The sequence below is a fragment of the Nilaparvata lugens genome, chromosome 1, assembly GCF_014356525.2.
Source record: "Nilaparvata lugens isolate BPH chromosome 1, ASM1435652v1, whole genome shotgun sequence".
NCBI lineage: Eukaryota > Metazoa > Arthropoda > Insecta > Hemiptera > Delphacidae > Nilaparvata > Nilaparvata lugens.
Window position 1 is genome coordinate 87,138,766 of NC_052504.1, and position 20,245 is coordinate 87,159,010.

At 40.2% G+C, this 20,245-nt stretch overlaps 1 protein-coding gene across 1 annotated transcript in view; it reads left to right on the top strand.

The window, feature by feature from the left end:
* The window catches only part of LOC111064486 (proteasome adapter and scaffold protein ECM29), a 71,003-nt gene that overhangs the window by 19,375 nt on the left and 31,383 nt on the right, over positions 1-20,245 (top strand). The window contains exon 17 of the mRNA XM_039443902.1: positions 19,147-19,248. Coding sequence (XP_039299836.1) covers positions 19,147-19,248 — 102 coding nt within the window. The remainder of the gene's footprint in view (positions 1-19,146; positions 19,249-20,245) is intronic.

Here is a 20,245-nt window from a genome sequence, read left to right on the forward strand (position 1 = left end):
GAAAAATTGGTTTCTACCTGTTGTCTCTATTAATAAATAAATAAATGAAGTCAGCATCTGATCAACATTGATTTACTGTCATTAGAGAAAGCAAATAGCTATTTCCTCTCTCAAGTCCGCTTCGTTGTCAAATAGTTTCTAGGCTATGAAGAAATATTATGATCACCAGAATATTTAATCTCAATCATGAAAATATACATTTGCTTGGTTGATACAATATATTTCAGATAGAGTTGACTACTTTTATCATGAATCAACAATTAATATTGCAACAGATATACTGGGATGACTAGAATCACAGCTATCTATTATAGAAGGCGGCGGAAAAAGAAACATGGCAACTATGCCGTCCTATCATTTCCACTGACTAAAGAGTGAAGCCCATTATAGATAAACTAGTGGATTGGGGGGTTCAATATGGTATTGATGATTTAAATTTCAAGCCAATGAGATTTTATAATAAAAAAATATGAATTATTAAAATGTACCTAATATGTTCGAATAAAGCCTTTCACTTTGGAAGGATTGTTATAGAGTGTTCTGTGGTCAAGTGGATATAGTGCTTGCATAGTAGACTAGAGGTCTCGAGTTCTAACCCATATTATATAGTCCAGTCAATATGGACATAAAGGGGGTGTGCTTGCAATTTATATTGTAGTTCTGATTCTTTAATATATTATTTGGGTACATAAGAGAAGTCCAGAACCAATTTCTTCATGCAAAATTTCCTTGTGCTAGATACAGGGTAGCCCAAAAACCTCGTATTTTCGGCTCATTTTCCAGTTTTCAGCTATTTCTGCCAAATCTCGTAATCGGACAGAAAAATTTACTCTCACCTTTTCTTTAGATTATAAAATTCTGAATAAAATGAAATCATTCGGAACTCTCTATCTCCAATGAGTAATGAGTTATAATTTTTTAAAAATGAGTTAAATTTGAAGAAAAAAATCAATTTTGATGAATTTTACACATCATTCTTCTCGGCTCGTCAAGGCGGTTCAAAATCATGCATCATAAGTCAAATTTGGTCGAAAAATGAAAAATTTATTGTCGAGTGTACTTAAGCCCATATTCCAATACACAAAAAAATGGCCAATTTTTATATTCGAAGCTGTATGTCTTGTGAAATACAAATCTAGTGAGGATGTGAGAATTGCCCCCCTCTACCTATTCAAATAAATAAAAGTTTAATACTTATGATGCATGATTTTGGACCGCCTTGACGAGCCGAGCATAATGAAGTGCAGTACGATGAAATCTGAGCATTGTGTCAAAAGTTATAAGTGTTTGAAATTTTGATCCTTGAGGTGTCCTTAAGGAAACCTCTCCACTAGGAAATACTGAAATGAAGTGCATCTAACGGGTGATTCTCATAGAACATTCAAATCTATAAGGAAATCTATATCAGATAGAGCGCTCTACCTGATCTCAGATTGTAGAGCACAAAAATACGCCCAGAGGGATTTTGAATTATATATCTAGATGGTAACAATTGGAAGATATTGTTGAGCAAAATCTAAAATTCATCAGAATTGATTTTTTCTTCAAATTTCACTAATTTTTGAAGAATTATAACTCATTACTCATTGGAGATAGAGAGTTCCGAATGATTTTACTTTATTCAGCATTTATAATCTAAAGAAAAGGTAAGTGTAAATTTTTCTGTCCGATTACGAGATTGGCAGAAATAGCTGAAAACTGGAAAATGAGCCGAAAATACGAGGTTTTTGGGCCACCCTATATCTAGCACAAGGAAATTTTGCATGAAGAAATTGGTTCTGGACTTCTCTTATTTACCCAAATAATATATTAAAAAATCAGAACTACAATATAAATTGCATGCACCAATGTATATAGTTGTAACCGTCGCAGAACCCTTCAAGGCTACCCTTACAATCAAGGTCTTACAACTACCAAATCAATAAAAATTACACAAATGCAGGTGAAAAGATACAATTTTATTTACCATCATAAACGTAAAAGTTCCAATTATTAGCAACACTACTGACATCTATTTGATATCGCTACAGTAATCATCATAATTGCAATTTCAATTCAAAATCTTTATTTTAATTGCTTTTCATATTTCTAGTTTGTAGAGTCTATAATTACTATTCAGGACCTCACTAGGTGCCTCCTCTAACAAAAGTTCACTTGAAAATTAGTCATCATCAGAATAAGTTCTAATTCTTAATAAAATAAGTAAATATATAATTCCAGTATAACTATTATCAAAAGACTTGAAAATGACAAACTCTAACCATACAAATTAACAATCAACTTTTGGTTCTAGAACTCCCATTATTACACTACTAGCGGTAATTAATCAAAATAATAAAATCACTTTCATACCGATAAAACAACAGTATTTTGACTCAACAAATATATTTTTAAACAAGGAAACCATGAAAATTAACAATTAACCTAACAGGACTGTTACCCTCAGTCTTCCCCTTCCAATCAATTCTGGACGCGCTCCATCAATTTATTTATTTATTTATTTATTTATTTAATTACAATATGGGCGCATACAGGGCAAGCCCCAAAAATTGCTCCCCAATCAAAACAATAGAAAATACATCAATTTCTTAAAAATATATAATTTAACACAATAAATAAAATATACTCCTGAAAATAATAAAAATAACAAAAGCAAACTACAAAACTGAAGAAAGTTATAAAACTAAGCGTGATAAACTAAAAAAAAAAAAAATTAACTAATAAACTAAAAACTAATAGAATAAAATAAAAATAATAAAATGATAATCAAAATCTGAATAATATAATGCGAATTTAGATAAAATTAATTGAAAAAAAGAGATGCAAAAATAAAATCATTACTAATAAGAGGAAATTTATATAAATTTTATGAGAGATGAAGATGCTGATGATGATGATGATGATGCTGGAGATGATTCTGACAATGAAGATGATGATGATGACTATGGAGACCAGGGTGAAGAGAAAAGAAGATTCAAAAAAAAAAGATAATAACCTACATAGAATTACCGGCGGAAAGATGGTGGGTATAGGGCTGCACAAGCTTTCTTGAACTGCAAAGTTGACAAATGAAATGGATCAAGATGAGCTCCACAAAGATTAAAAAGACACATCATACGATTAACTGGAGAATTATAGTGATTATTGGTTCTGCACTGAGGAAGCTGGAACCTAAAACTGGAACGCCGAGCCACTTGGGGGACATAGATGTTAAGCAAAGAAAGAAGGTAAGAAGAATCAATCCTTCCATTTAAAAGATTATACAGGAATACAAGCAATCTGCAGTTACGCGATGCCCCAAGGGATTGCATTTGAAACATTACTCTCAGATCAGAAGTTGGGTAATTGAAAGGACAAACTGCATTGAAGTGTTTAAAGTACAAAAATCTTAAAAATTTATTCTGGATTTTCTCAATCTCCACACTCTGAGAAACTAGATAAGGATGCCACACCTCGGAGCAATAATTGAGCAAACTTTTAACAAGTGAGTTGTACAACAGAATAAGAACTGAAATTTCATTGAAATGAGAGCAAGTTCTGCGAATAAATCCTATTTGCTGGCACGCCTTGGAGCATAAATTTCTCAAATGAAAATGAAACTTAAGCTCAGAATCAAAATACACTCCAAGGTCCTTAAATTGATCAACACGCTTGACTACTAGATTATTGATAGTATAAACAGGAACCTGGGGGTCTCTCTGCCTTGTGAAAGTTACAGTAGCGCATTTATCAATGTTGATCTTCAGCTGGTTTTCACTGCACCAGCAAAATAAGCCATCCACATCACTCTGAAGCATTCGACAATCATCCTCCGACTCAATCACCTTGTAGATTTTTACATCATCGGCATAGAGAAGGCAAGAAGAATGCTTTAGGACTCCAGGCAAATCATTTATGAATAGCAGGAAGAGTAGAGGACCCAGATTAGAACCCTGCGGAACGCCTGACGAACTAGTATAGAATTTAGACTGGTTACCACCAAAAGAAACAGATTGAACTCGGTCAGACAGATACGAGGAGATAAGCCCAACACTTGGAATGGAAAATCCAAAGAGTGACAATTTATTGCACAACACCTTGTGGCTCAGAGTGTCAAAAGCTTTAGAAAAATCAGTGTACACAGTATCAACACGCAAACCCCTATCAAGATAGGCTGATACCTCACTTCGGAAATGCAACAAATTGGTGACAGTAGATCTCCCAGGCAAAAACCCATGCTGATGTTCAGTCAGTAATGGTTAACATGACCAAAGATTTTCTTATAAATACATTTTTCAAAAACTTTAGCAAAACAGTTTATTATAGAAATGGGCCTGTAGTTATTGATAGCTTGTCTACTACCAGCTTTGAAAATTGGAATCACTTTGGCCTGCTTCCACAGATCAGGGAACGTAGATGTCTTTAGTGCTAAATTGAAAATGAATTTAAGTGGTTCCAAAAACAATTCACAGCAACCCTTGACAATATAAGGTGGGATACCATCAGGGCCAACTGATCCTACCCCCTTGAGACTTCTTATGGATAAATAAATATCATCTGACGAGATTGCATCAATGTGAAAAGGAGAGTGATTGATCAGGTTGTCTCGTGCTTCAGTGTTACTGTCACTTTTGCTAAATACAGATGAAAAGTATTCAGCAAAACCATCCGAAATGTCATTGCCAATGAAAACTCTATTATTCCACTTCATCACATTCTCAGTACGTCTCATTTTACGTTTATTGTTAATGTAGGTCCAGAAACCTTTCATATCACCCTTAACGCTCAATTGAACCGAATTTATATAGTTATGATAGGCTGCGGAAATTTTTCTTTTCAAACCTGAACGTAGTCTCCGGAACTCCTCATCATGATAAGCCGAGACTCTTCTCCTCCTGGCACATCTGTTCTTTCGCTTTATGTCACTAATTATATCCTTGGTAAACCATTGGGGATACTTACCAGTTGCATTAGTAACAGCTCTCTTTGGAACAAATAAATCAAAACAGGAATAAATGAGTCGATAGAATGATTCGGTTGCCCCATTGACATCTGAGGACAAATAAACTCCAGACCAATCAGCATCTCTTAAAGATTCATAAAGACCAAAGAAATCAGCTCTCCTGAAATTATAGTACAGTTTGTACAATTCATCAAGGTGATCAGATCCAGCGCAAATTATTGGAAAAGAAACAGAAAGAGTTGGATGATGGCTATCCTCAGCCACAAGAAAATCATCAGATCTCACCACCTCAACATCAAACGAGCTCAAAACTAGATCCAAGGTTCGACCATTACCATTCAAAACCACATTACGAGACTCCAAACCAAGCACTCCCATGAACTGACCCAAAGCGACCGCCAGACGAGAACCGCCACTGAAATCAAAATCGGAGCAATTGATTTCTGGGATATTCCAGTCTCCAACAATTAACACATTACCATCAAAAATATCATTGAAAGATTCAACCAACTCAAAATATTGAAGGTAGGTTTCAAATGAAGTCGATGGTTTAAAGTAAACAGAATTTATGTAATATTGTGCATTATTTAATGAAATCTTGATCCAAATTGATTCAAAATTAGGTGACGATAAATCAGACAATAAAGTTGCATTCAATGAGCTACGTACAGCAATCAGAACCCCACCTCCCCTCAAACCTAGATTGCCCGGCCTATCCTTACGAAAAACAGTATAACGCTCATCAAATAATTCATCATTATGAATCCCATCGTGTAACCAAGTTTCAGTGAGAATTATTGCGTCAGCATCACACTTCAATACCTCCCGGGAAAAACATGGAATTTTGGAGCGAAGTCCTCTTACATTCTGATAAAGAATATTAAAATCCAGAATAATTTATGAAACTATGAAGAGAGAGAAAGAGCGAGAGAGAGAGAGAGAGAAAAAGAAATAGTATGATGAGTAGAAAGTGAAGATGAAAGAAGAATACGAAAGATGGAGAACAAGAGAGAGACTGAGAAAGATTAAAAAAAAAAATAACTAAACTTATTTATTTATTCAAATAGCACCACGGACCACAAACAGCCCAAGCCTCCCAACCCTAAGCGGGGAATTATAAACCACACCTCCCTCTGAGAAAAAAAAAGAATACTAATAGGGAGAGAATCAATTTCGCAAATAGAAAGAAAGAAAATCACTTGAAGTTACTGTTAACGACATTGAAAGGACGAGTGTGATAAGAGCCCTGATAACAAATCGTAACTACAATCATAATAGCAGTAGGCCTATCAATTATTTTGAGTCAAACAGAGAGCGTCACAGTTACTCCTACATAAGTTAACAATAATAATTGTCAATGCCACCAGTGATAAATTGTGATCAAATTCAAAGTAATATCATCATATCAACAAATATCTGTACTCAGTGAAAAATGACAATAGACACTTGAAAATAATATTCCACTCTTAATCGACACCACTGCAAAGATGGAAAATAACAATAAATTTTATCACAACCACAATAATGCAAGATAAGGTAAGAACTAAAACAACGAATGATAAATCATTATCGAAAGATACTCCAAGCACAAGATTCCCTCTCATCAAAATATCACTTTATTCACCTCAATTAGCTTAGAACCCAACTATTTCATCGGTAGAAATGAACTGTCAGATAATATTGGTTCATATTAATCAGATGGAAATTTATTATAGGATACCTAAAATTATTATTGACGATTATACGATTTATTAGATAAAGGAATTGAATGTAAGTAGGCTATCACAATCAATTACAGATTATTACACATTGAACGATTGTGAGCCATAGCCACAAAAGATCTACAATAGATAAACTTGACGGTCAAAAATTACAAAAATAAAAATATTTATGCTACTGCAAGAAAGCATTAATAATGCTGTCAAAATTCAAGTAACAATTATACAAATTGAAAAAGTAGGCCAAAGAAATAAAATTTTACAGTGGTGTCGTATGAATCTAACCAGTAACTTAGTAATCTATCAATCAATCACAATTATTAATTCATTGATACTATTAACTTATCAACTGAATTATGGCATGTTTGATTTTTATAATCTAATTATCAGAAAAATAGTATAGCAATGATAAATATTAATTACGTTAAATGTGAAGGCTCCTTATGTATAGTCATCAAGAAAAATATTTATCTACATTGGTGGAAAGTCCAAATCCTTAGCACAATTCACAATAATAGGGGCTCCCTTCTCGTCCTTGCGAATACGAATCCGTCCCACTCTGTCAACCCACGCGTCCTTTATCAGGCCTTTTTTCTTGAGCTGCCGAGCTGTGCCAAGGAGTTTTCTTCTCGCAGCTGTTAGACTCCTATTGATGTAGATTGGACCCTGACCCTGAAGGCCCTGCACCTGATGCCTCCTGAGCACCCCGAACTGCCTCCTCTTCTCCATGAATTCGTCGGCGTCAGGGCGACGCACAAAGCGCACGATGATAGCGGCCGGCGGAGGCGGCGTCGCAGCCTGTCCCCCCCCTCGCCTCCTCGTAGCCAGTCGGTGACAGCCGGACACCATTGATGGAGTCAGCTCGAAGCCCACCGCCTGCCCCACCTCAGCTACAGTCTGCAGTACATCCTCCTGCGCTTTTTCAGGAATGCCGTGAATTTCCAGACAGCCCTTCTTGAGTATTGTTCCTGCACATCAAGTTCAAAAGTATTATTCCAGGTGCATTGTTCCTGCTCATCCAGGCGCTGCTCGGCCGCGTTGAGTCTAGAAAGCACAGAGTCTAAATCCTTCCTGAGCGAGTCGATTATTCCCTGCTGCTTGCTAATTATCACTTCCTGATTACTTATAAGGCTCTGTAACTTAGCCTGTTTATCCTGATCGGCTTTGACGATACACTTCACTTCATTAATTCTTTCAGTTAATTGTTCTAGTCCTTTATTTATTAATTGTTCCAAAGATTCAATTGAAACACGTTTAGAATTTTTATCCTGTTGAACAACTTTTCCCGAGTCCCTACCAACCCTGACCGGCGTAGTGTCTGAGTGTTGCAACCGTGACATACGCTGTTTTTTCAAGCACTCAGGACAAAACCATGAGGAGGCTTTAATAAACTCAAAATCCTCTTGCCTGATATTAAGGCAAAAAATATGAAATAAAACAGAACAGTCACAACAGCGAAGATGATCAGCTGAGTCACGAACCGACTGCTTACAAATCCCGCATGCACTCATGATCAAAGTCAATAGGAACCGCAAAATATAAATTAAATTAGATATCTAATTTGAAACGAATCACTCAAAAACAGGTTAGAAGGCTATAGCCGAGTAGTCCGTAAGGCGAAAACTTGCTAGCCTCTAATCATCGAAGATAAGAGAGAAAGCAAAAACACAACCGTCTCGACCGAGCTCTGACTGATTACTGTTTACTGACTGATTACTGATTACTGATTACTCAAATGGAATTTCATTAACCTAACAATGTTCAACTTCCTTAATTCTCAATAAGGTAAACCCAATTCTTAATCATATCATCAATCGTTATCAGTGAACTAAACAAAACATTAATCAATCACGAATCAAATCCCTTAAACAATCAAATTCAGAATCAGAACATCAAATACAATTATTATTCCCTAAACTAAACATTAATCATCATTAAACCGAGCATCAATCAACATTATTCCAAACATGAATCAAAACTTAATCCTATCGATAACTAAAAATTATTTCAATAATTAATCAAATCATTATACCAAACAGTTGTCAAAATTCAATCTCCTTAATAACTCAAAATTATTCCAATAATAAATCAAATTTATACCAAAATTTAATCTTAACAATAACCAAAAATTAATTCAATAATTAATCAAATTTATTCCAAACTTTAATCAACTACTAATCAAAGTCCTTAAGCAGTCATCGACTTGATCAGAGCATCAATCATTAACATTAAACTCTAAGCGAAGCCGTAATCAAACATAAATCAAGTAATAATCATTTCTATTAATAATCATAATCCTAATAATAATCAAATCATTTCAAGAATAATCGACTAAAGAAGACGATGCTCACAATCCTTTGTTCAAAAATTTATTAAACCTCTATAGAAATCAAATGTAAAATTGCCATTTCTCTCTCCTCTCTTTCTCTCTCTCAGTAATTTCGAATAAACCATGAAAATAGACTTTGATGAATAGATCTGTGAATTTTGAATAGTGGTAGTATGAGTGAATTTTTCTTGAATTGAGTAATTACTCACCAAAGTAAGCTATGAGAGTTAGACGGCTCCGGATAGAACTAGCCATGGCTGGCACTGCACTACGTCTGATCGATTTATTCAGATCGTAATTTCAATTAGCCGATCAAAATGTATTGCAACAGAGTCGCCGGTCACTGTCGGAAATGCGCTCCTCCATCGAAACAATAGATGTAACCTAGCACCAACTGACAGTGACTGCGACGGAAGAGGTAGTCAGAGAGAAAGAGTGAGAGAGGAGGTTGCGCCGCTCTGTGCTTTCCGTACACTAACACAAATACACTTTAATTGTATTCACACATTTACACTACCCCCTCCTTAAAGGAAGGTGGTGACTCTGGATTACTGGCTCCTCTCACTTGCACTAAGCACTTGATGTTCACTTGATGACACTTTGATGTTCCGCGATATCAGTCAGTGGTGGTACCCCTGGGGATGGTCTGCAAAGCTGGTTGGTGGAGCGACCCCCTTGGGTCCGGGATTGCCCAATTCAGGCTCGGGATTGCTCTGCTGTTGACTCCTCTGCCACAAGAACCGCCCCAGAACAGCCCCAAGCATGGTGATCCCCAGGATCACTAGCGCCGCCACCGCCAGAGACCCCATGGTCTGAGTCTGCTGTTTCTGCTCTGATAGTTGTGTCAGAGCCTGTTGTAGATGGTCAAGGGTTGTCTCTGCGTTGCCAGATGGACTTGGCCAGTAATGGCCCTCCTCACGTGTCTGCGCCATGGCCTCCTGGATTTCTTGAACGGTCGGTTGCGCCTCCCCTGCCTCCAAAACAAGCAGTGGTGGGATGGGGATCTCCACCACTCTCTTCATCAGCTCTGTCTGCCCACTGGATTTGGTGTTCGGGTACAGCTGATAGGTGTCAGTGGACACGGTGCACCCTGATGCCGCTCTTAGCTCTCCACTGCCCTGGATGTTCATCTGGGTAACAGCGAAGGTATCGCCTTGTCGACAGCGGGACACAAGCTGCCGGCCCTGCTTTAGGCTGTAGATCCAGCGGGTGTTCGGCTGGTCGAAGTACCAGGTGTCGGCAGGTCGGTTGATAACTGCAGTCTTGGGGCAAAGGCTCTCGGCAGCCCCAGCATCTCCCAGAAACAGGGCGCTCAGGCACGATGGTTCATGCCTCCGGAATACTGGCCTGGTGATAGGGCATATGGTGATGATGCCCTTGCGGCACAGGGTCACCTCATCCCCCGAAAGAACCGCATAATGCTCACGGTCTTGGCTGATCAGGAGGTGGTCAGGCTGCAGCACGTACTTCACGGCTAAACTGGAACCACCCGACATGATGGGGACTGACAATCCCCGGAAAAGTTCAAACCGCCGGCCGGTAGTTGACAAGGGCAAGTCTATTAGGATCTTGATCAGACCACCGATGGCCAATGCACTAACTTCCGCGACACGGTAGAACGCGTACACACTTGATGGACTGGTATCAGCAATGAAATTCAGATCTTGGGGGAGCTCACTTTGCACACGTTCTAATAAATTACTCAATTCGAGAGGAGAGATCAGGCTCACAGTAAATTTCCCTTGAGCAATATCCTCAATGGCTCGAAGGATATTCTTTAAGTCAAACAATGCTTTAATAGCTACTAATTCTAGATTGTTTACTACAGATGAAGAATTTACAAAATACTTAAATGTTTTTTCTAACAAATTCGTTTTGTTGAGTAGCCTTGAATACCATTGGATTACTTGGGTTGTCTCTTGTTCCACCCTTGATGCCAGGTTGTGGAGCTGCTCGGCGTTGTTCCTTGTTTGGCGACTCAGCTGCCGAGTGATGGTCAGATGTTCCTGCTGAAGGTGGATTATGTCGCCTGTCTGATGTTGAAGCAGCTCCAAGGTGCGTTGTGCCTGTTGAACATCTTCATCTTCTGCAGTCCCAAACAGCAACTTCAACACCTTCCCTCCCAGGTTGATGAGTCCCCTCTTTGTCCTCTTGTGGGGCAGGAAGTCGTGGAGCGTTTGGAGGACCTCACTCATCTCGTCCTGTAGACTCTGTACTCTCTTCATCGCATCTGAGTGCACTCCAAAGATGGGGTCCTGGGAGGAAAGTTTGATAAGTTGTTCCTGGGTGACTGTTGTTCGGAGTCTCAGTTGATGAAGGCCTTCTCCAATCTCGGTGACGTTGATGGCTACCATGATCCTCCACTGATGGCCAGTCAACAGGACATCGCCGTGAGGAACAAACCACACCCCCATCTGACGAGACTCTTCCATGTTGGCCAGGCTACCCCAAAGGCCTGTAAAACATTAAGGGTGGTATTACTCCTTGCTACTTTGCTAATCCTCTTCACTTCCCCTTTCCTCTTCCATTCATGTTACAATTCTTATCTTACTCTATCTCTCACCCATTATTCTTGGACCTCCTTCAAGAGGTTTTGATGAACCATCCACTCGTTAGCTTGCAGAGGAACCCCCTACTCAGTTCAGAGGTCACTCTGCCTGCCTATGGATGTTTAGGTCATGGTCCTTGTGCGACTTCTCAGGGGGTAAGGAGACCTTCGAGTTGATGCTTGTCCCCTCCCTTCAGGTTCATAGGTGGTGTCCCCAACTAACCGGTCAGGGGAGTCAGGGCTTGGCGGGAACAGATCCTCAAAAACATCCTCCTCTCCTTCCGCTTCTTCCACTTCTTCTTCTTCTTCTTCTTCTTCTTCTTCTTCTTCTTCTTCTTCTTCTTCTTCTTCTACAACCAAATCTGTCCCTTCTTCATCATCGTCTGGGGGTGAGTAATATATCTGTTCCTCTTGATCTTCCTTGGCAGGGTCATTCAGGGTTGTCTTTTCTGCCGGTAAATGTTGATCATTGTTGTCTTCTTTGGTTTGAATTGGGTCATCCTCAACTTCCTGCTGGTCTGACCGAAGGCAGGGTTTCAGTCGGTTTACGTGAACATTCACCTGTCGCCCATCCGTCAAAATCAACATGTAATTGACAGGCGACATCCGCTGGCTGACTCGGTAAGGGCCTGTCCAGGGTCGATGGAACTTACTTGAATCTCCTGGTTTAATCGCTGGTTCATGTAGGTAAACCATATCTCCAACATTGAACTCCCGGTGTCTCCTTCCTTTGTTGGCCACCTCTGCTCGCTTGGTTGCTGCCTCAGTTGACTTCTTGGCGGCATTGTGGTAGGCTGTCTGGAGGCGGCGTTTGAGTATTCTCAGATGGTTCTCCACAGAGTGGCCTTGCAACTCTTCTGGAATGGGGATAGTCCCTGGTAGTATCATATCCCGTCCGTGCAAAAGGTAGTAGGGAGAGTACCCGGTGGAGGAATGAGGAACAGACCGGTAGGCCATGAGGGCATAGGGAAGCCATCTGTCCCAGTCTTGTCCATCACGTTTCACATAATGGGCCATGCACTCATTGAGGGTGCGATGAAGTCTCTCAACTCGGCCATTACCTTCTGGATGGTAGGCTGTGGTCTTGATTTTCTGGATTCCTAGCAGACGGCAGGTCTCAGTGAAGAGTACTGACAAGAAGTTTCTTCCTTGGTCACTCATAAGCCTGGTTGGGACTCCATGGCGTGCAACAATTTGAGTGACAAAAGCTGCTGCAATCGATTCCGCAGTCTGGTCCGGAAGAGGTACTGCTTCAGCATACCTTGTAAAATGGTCGATGAAGCTGAGATAATAGCGGTTTCCACTATGGGTGGTAGGCAGTGGACCTACTATATCCATCGACACCATCTCCAAGGGATAGGTTGGTTCATATGCTGGTTCCAATGGTACCTTCAGAGCCCTTGGCGTTTTCCTCATGGCACATTCATGGCATGCACCAACATGCTTCTGGACATCTTTCTGGAGTTCTGGCCAAAAATAACGGTGTTGAACACGTAGCAGTGTCCTCTCAACGCCAGGGTGCCCAGCCCATGGGGCATCATGACATAGCTGCAGAACACGAGTGCGGAGAGTCGATGGTGTGGCAATCTTCCATTGGGTAGAATCCCTTTTTCCAGCAGTCCACCATATCACCCCTCGTCTATTGCTTCCTCGACCCTCCTTCACCAACCCCTGACACCAGGCATCTTTCAGTTGTTCACTTAGAATTTCCGGTTCTTCCAGAGTGCGCAGGGTGATACTCATAACAGCACGGCTCAGAGCATCTGCGTTGGTGTGCTTCTTTCCAGGTTTGTGTATTACATCATATTCAAACTCTTCCAACCGAAGGGCCCACCTGGTTAAACGGGAAGAGGGGTCACGCAGGCTAAGCATCCAGCGTAAGGCTGCATGGTCAGTTACCAGTGTAAATTTTCGTCCTAACAGGTAACAGCGGAACTGGCGGGTAGCCCATACAACTGCTAACAACTCCCTTTCAGTTGTGGAGTAGTTGCGCTCGGCGGCGTTGAGCTGGCGACTTGCATAAGCTACTGGTCGCTCTCCCTCCTCAGTTTGTTGTGACAGTACCGCCCCCACTGCAGTTCCAGAGGCATCTGTTGCCAGGATAAAAGGTCGTTCAAAGTCTGGAAATATGAGTACTTGGTCTGAACATAGGGCGTCTTTCAGATTCTGGAAAGCCTCCTCCTGGCTGGCTCCCCACTCAAAAGGTATCTCCTTCTTAGTCAGTTCGGTCAGTGGCTGTGCGACTCTAGCAAAATCTGGCACAAATCGCCGATAGTATCCGAAGAGCCCCAGCAGGCCACGTACTTCCCTGATGTTAGTTGGACGTGGGAAGTTTCTCACTGCTTGGATTTTTTCTGGGTCGGCTCGAACACCCTTGGAAGTTACCAGATGTCCTAGATACTTTACAGAATCTTTGGCAAACTCACACTTTCCAAGGTTGGCCTTCAAATTTGCTCTAGCAAACAGTTCCAGAACATGGGTCAACCTGACTGCATGTTGTTCAATGGTGCTACTAAACAGAACTACGTCATCCAGGTAAACAAAACATTCAATACCCTTAATTTCAGCCAACAAGTTGTCCATGAGTCGCTGAAATGTGGCAGGGGCCCCCGTCAGGCCAAAGGCCATCCGTTGATATTCAAAATGGCCTCCGACAGTGGTGAAAGCGGTCTTTTCCTGGTCTTCCGGAGCGATGCGCACCTGATGATAACCACTGTGCAGATCTAGGGTGGAAAAGTAGCGACTCCGTCCCAGGCTTTCTAAGGTCTCATTGATCAAGGGTAGAGGGTATGCATCTGTCTTTGTGACTTCATTCAAGGCTCGAAAATCTGTGCAGAAACGGTATTTGACTGTACCATCAGTGGTTTTCTTCCTCACCAACACCACAGGGGCACTCCAAGGGCTGGTTGAAGGCACAATCACTCCTTTGTCAAGCATCTCTGCAAGATGTTCCTCTACCACTGGTCGAAGGTGATATGGTACCCGGTAGGGCCGTTTGCTGATTGGTCGATCTGAGGTCACAGGAATGCGATGCTCCACATTAATGCTGCAACCTTCTCTTCCAGGCTCTTCAAATACATTAGCATATTTTCTTAGCACTTCTTCCAAAGTCCTTGCATCCTTGACAGGTAGGTGTTTTAGTTTATCTGTCAATTGAAGCTCAAGGTTCTCTTTTTCTTCCCTGCTGGTGACTGACGCTATCTGACAACTCGGTTCTTCTTGTAGGATGTACTCTGCATTTCCAAGGAGTTGATTTCGGTGGATGGCCAATGGTGCAGTTGTTAGATTAACCACACCCACAAATGTCTGTCCTTTCCTTGGTCGGTTTATGCTTCTACTAGCACGCAAACCTGAGGGCAGAGGTACAGGTTCAATCAACAGGTCTTCTCCTTTGAACTCCTGCTGAATTTGTACCTCCACCAACACTTCTGACTGGGCTGGTACAATGGTGTGGCAAACAGCATTCACTCCAAAGCTGAGTTCCTGATGATCATACTCTTCTTGTGTTGCTGGTGAGCCATCCAGGTCATTTGCTTCCGCTTCTGGGTTAAGTTGGTTAGAGCGCTTTCGATGTCGTCTTTGTTTCTTGTAATTTCGTGAATTAGTAGAAAGGGGCTCCGAGTCTGTTGAGCTGGCTGTAGTTTCCTTGCCTGGCTGTCCCAGGCTGTCTTGCTCTATTTGGCCCTTCTCAACTCTAGGCATTATTTCCACCTGGACTCCAACATCGCAAACAGAAAGAGTCTGAGTACAGCTGTCCTTCATTTCCCTTATACCTCTGGTATCCTTTACTGAGTTATATTCAATGTCGGCCCACCTCCGTGTGGTTGCTACCCGGACTCCTCTGAAGGTTACCGTTCCTTCGTCTGCATCAATTAGAGCCCCAAGTCTTTTCAGAAGATCCCAACCAATCAATCCATCTCCGGCGATATCCACAGCTGCTATTACAAAAGGGTGTCTAACTTGTAGCTGGGCTGCTGTACATTCCACCTCTTGAATGCCATGAATCCTTAGCGAGTTTCCAGTTACTCCTCTAGCCTGCATGCCTCCTGCAGCTACCAGTACTTCTGGAATCGCTTCCTTCAGAACGCAGATTTCAGCCCCTGTATCCACTAGTAGAGACTTGGCCAAGCCCATGATTTTCATTGTTACATATAACCCACTCTGGATGGCCTTGATGCTGGGGACTCTCTTGACATCAGCTTCCAAATTTACTGGCCGGGAAGCGAGGCAACTCCCGGCCTCTCCTCGTTTGGGGAACCATGACTGTTGCTGCCATTAGTAGTTGTAGTACAGTTTATCTGGTTGCCGGGACTGGATCTTGGAGTCATTACTCGTTTTGGGCAAGCATAGGACATATGTTGGGGATCGCCACATACAAAACAAAACCGGGGAGATCTCTGGTTTCCTCGCGATGACCGATTTCCTCCTGGTCTGTTTGGTCTGGGATTCTCATCTCGGCGGCTTGAGCAGTCTCTAGCAAAATGTCCTCTCCCACCACAAGTGTAGCAGGCTCCTGGTGTTCGGTTACTGCTAGCAGGAGATGATGCACCATTGGTTGGTCGGACGGGGAGTGCATTCACATGAGGTTCTTCTTCCCGTCTCTGGAAAGGCTGATGTAACAGGGCAAAAACATCGGCAGGTTGGCTGCTTGTGGCTTGGTCCACTCGCTCGGCTACCACGATGGCGGCTTCCAGATCTCGAGGTGGATGTATCTGCAGGGTCATGGCAGCTGCACCCTGAAGGCCCCTTATGAAGGCAGCCAAAACTGCCCGTTGCATCTGCGCACGTGCCCAATCTGCTTCTGCCGGGTTAGATGGTATTGGAATAGCCTTCAAACCCAACTCAAGGCACCGATCAGCAAATGCCCGTGGACTCTCACCCCGTTGTTGTTGGAGACTACTCAGCGCCAGCAGCCATCTTTCTGGGTCCAGGGTTTTCTCAAATCTTTTGAGCAGGATTCTCTCATAATCCGCAAAGGTGACACTTTCTGCAGACAACTCTGGATGAATTTCAAGACATGCAGCAGCTGCGCCAGTTGTTTTCAGCCTGCAGATGAGCCGTTGGTCTTTATCCTCCCAATTACCAGTCTGAGCAACCAACTTGATATTCTGTAGAAATTCTTTGACAGTCGGACTTCCAGCTTCCCCTGAGAAGGTCTTGATAAGGGATTGCAGACCCAGATCCTTTCTGGTAGACGTGGACATCGTTACGGGCCGAGAAGTCGATGCCATCCGGACTTCTTCTAGCTCCCTGGTCAATCTGGCTCTCTCCTGTTCATTCCGCTGAGCCTGGTCTAGAAGCTCCTGGGCCTGTACACGTAGTTCTTCCATTTCGATAAACGGACGGTTGTTCACAGGATCCCCATTGTTCTCGCCAAGTTCTGCGTTGTTTGCTGCAGGTTCTCCGTTGACAGACATTCTTGCAGTCTATCCCACCGCTGCCACCAATGTAACCGTCGCAGAACCCTTCAAGGCTACCCTTACAATCAAGGTCTTACAACTACCAAATCAATAAAAATTACACAAATGCAGGTGAAAAGATACAATTTTATTTACCATCATAAACGTAAAAGTTCCAATTATTAGCAACACTACTGACATCTATTCGATATCCGCTACAGTAATCATCATAATTGCAATTTCAATTCAAAATCTTTATTTTAATTGCTTTTCATATTTCTAGTTTGTAGAGTCTATAATTACTATTCAGGACCTCACTAGGTGCCTCCTCTAACAAAAGTTCACTTGAAAATTAGTCATCATCAGAATAAGTTCTAATTCTTAATAAAATAAGTAAATATATAATTCCAGTATAACTATTATCAAAAGACTTGAAAATGACAAACTCTAACCATACAAATTAACAATCAACTTTTGGTTCTAGAACTCCCATTATTACACTACTAGCTCTGGTCCTAGAACCCCCATTATTACACTACTAGCGGTAATTAATCAAAATAATAAAATCACTTTCATACCGATAAAACAACAGTATTTTGACTCAACAAATATATTTTTAAACAAGGAAACCATGAAAATTAACAATTAACCTAACAGGACTGTTACCCTCAGTCTTCCCCTTCCAATCAATTCTGGACGCGCTCCATCAAATGGAATTTCATTAACATAACAATGTTCAACTTCCTTAATTCTCAATAAGGTAAACCCAATTCTTAATCATATCATCAATCGTTATCAGTGAACTAAACAAAACATTAATCAATCACGAATCAAATCCCTTAAGCAATCAAATTCAGAATCAGAACATCAAATACAATTATTATTCCCTAAACTAAACATTAATCATCATTAAACCGAGCATCAATCAACATTATTCCAAACATGAATCAAAACTTAATCCTATCGATAACTAAAAATTATTTCAATAATTAATCAAATCCATTATACCAAACAGTTGTCAAAATTCAATCTCCTTAATAACTCAAAATTATTCCAATAATAAATCAAATTTATACCAAAATTTAATCTTAACAATAACCAAAAATTAATTCAATAATTAATCAAATTTATTCCAAACTTTAATCAACTACTAATCAAAGTCCTTAAGCAGTCATCGACTTGATCAGAGCATCAATCATTAACATTAAACTCTAAGCGAAGCCGTAATCAAACATAAATCAAGTAATAATCATTTCTATTAATAATCATAATCCTAATAATAATCAAATCATTTCAAGAATAATCGACTAAAGAAGACGATGCTCACAATCCTTTGTTCAAACATTTATTAAACCTCTATAGAAATCAAATGTAAAATTGCCATTTCTCTCTCCTCTCTTTCTCTCTCTCAGTAATTTCGAATAAACCATGAAAATAGACTTTGATGAATAGATCTGTGAATTTTGAATAGTGGTAGTATGAGTGAATTTTTCTTGAATTGAGTAATTACTCACCAAAGTAAGCTATGAGAGTTAGACGGCTCCGGATAGAACTAGCCATGGCTGGCACTGCACTACGTCTGATCGATTTATTCAGATCGTAATTTCAATTAGCCGATCAAAATGTATTGCAACAGAGTCGCCGGTCACTGTCGGAAATGCGCTCCTCCATCGAAACAATAGATGTAACCTAGCACCAACTGACAGTGACTGCGACGGAAGAGGTAGTCAGAGAGAAAGAGTGAGAGAGGAGGTTGCACCGCTCTGTGCTTTCCGTACACTAACACAAATACACTTTAATTGTATTCACACATTTACATAGTGACTGGACTAATAAACAAAAGTTTCAAAACAGTTCACTGTGTTATCGGATAGGCACACTGAACTGTAGCTGAAGTATGACAGTCGTAAGGCTCATTGATAGCTAGAATTATTCATTCAGGTGAGGTGGGACCTTTCCGCAAGAGGACTCTTCACCAACAAAAAGTCATATGCATTTTTTATGATCGAATATATGAGATTGGTTTTTGAGATCTAATTCGGAAAAATCGGTCTTCTGAAGCGAAGGCTTCATTAATGATATGATGTACATTCCCTCTGTATCCACTGTACTTGGATACACGATAATTATTATCTACTGTATTTCTTTCACTTATATTATTCTGTTTTTCAATATAACCAATAATTCATATCCTGAAATATTGATTGCAGGTGGTTGAAGAAGCTTATGGCGCAATTGGATATTTATGTTTGAATCAAGAATTTACATACCGCGACTTTGTATTGAATTCTTTCATCGAAAGTGCTAAGGAGGTAAGTCCATACTCTTAGAGAGAAGAATTTCTTCATCAATGATGTTTTTCATGCTCTTTTATTGTTCAAATTCAAATAAGTTTTATTTGTTAACGGGGTCATCCCCTATACAAACAGAGTTGCACTATTTTTAACAAGCAAAAACAATATAACAGAATAATGGTAAATATTACTGACCAACATAGTAAATCCTACTATAACAGAGCTACAATAACAACATAAAAAACAATAAAAATTACAAATAAACTTAAAAAATTATTCTATAAAAATTACAAATAAACCTTATACAATATTCTATCACAAATTTGAACCTCACATGCACAAATTTTAACTGTTTCACATAAACCCAAACAATCAGTGGTATATCACATAACATCAATCATAGCACACTAAGGGATACCCTCTTTTCTCCAGATTTTGACTCAGTAATGTAGGAGTACAAACTAAATATCTTGATCATTGTAAAGTTCGACAGTAGAACTAAAATTTTATCCTCATAATTAACTATATTAGACAAAAAATTGCATATACAGGGTGATTCTTAATTATGGTAAAATAATTTAATACGTGATAGTAGAGGTAAAAATAAGAAAAAAAGTTTTTATAAACATATATCCATAAACGCTTCATTAGCGAGCTATACAGGGTGAAAGATTTCGCCCGGAATTAAGTTCCTCTGGTGAAATACACCGATGCTGAATTGTTTGAGGGACTAGTTTTTGAAAAACGTATGGTGGATTCATGTGGGAAAATATCTGAAAAATTGAATAAAACTAGTCTGGAAGCTGTAGTGTGAGTAGTTTTTGAGAAAAAAGTTGAAATATACAAAAATCTAAGTAGAAATACACAGACTTCTACGTTTGATGCCCAATAACATCCCGGACCTCAATTCTGAAGCGTGCTCTAGAATATAAATCCTGCAACACTTTTAATACAACGCTGCTCATTCCCAATGACCCTAGTTTTCTCCAAAGATTGAGGGACTGAGTCGAAAGCA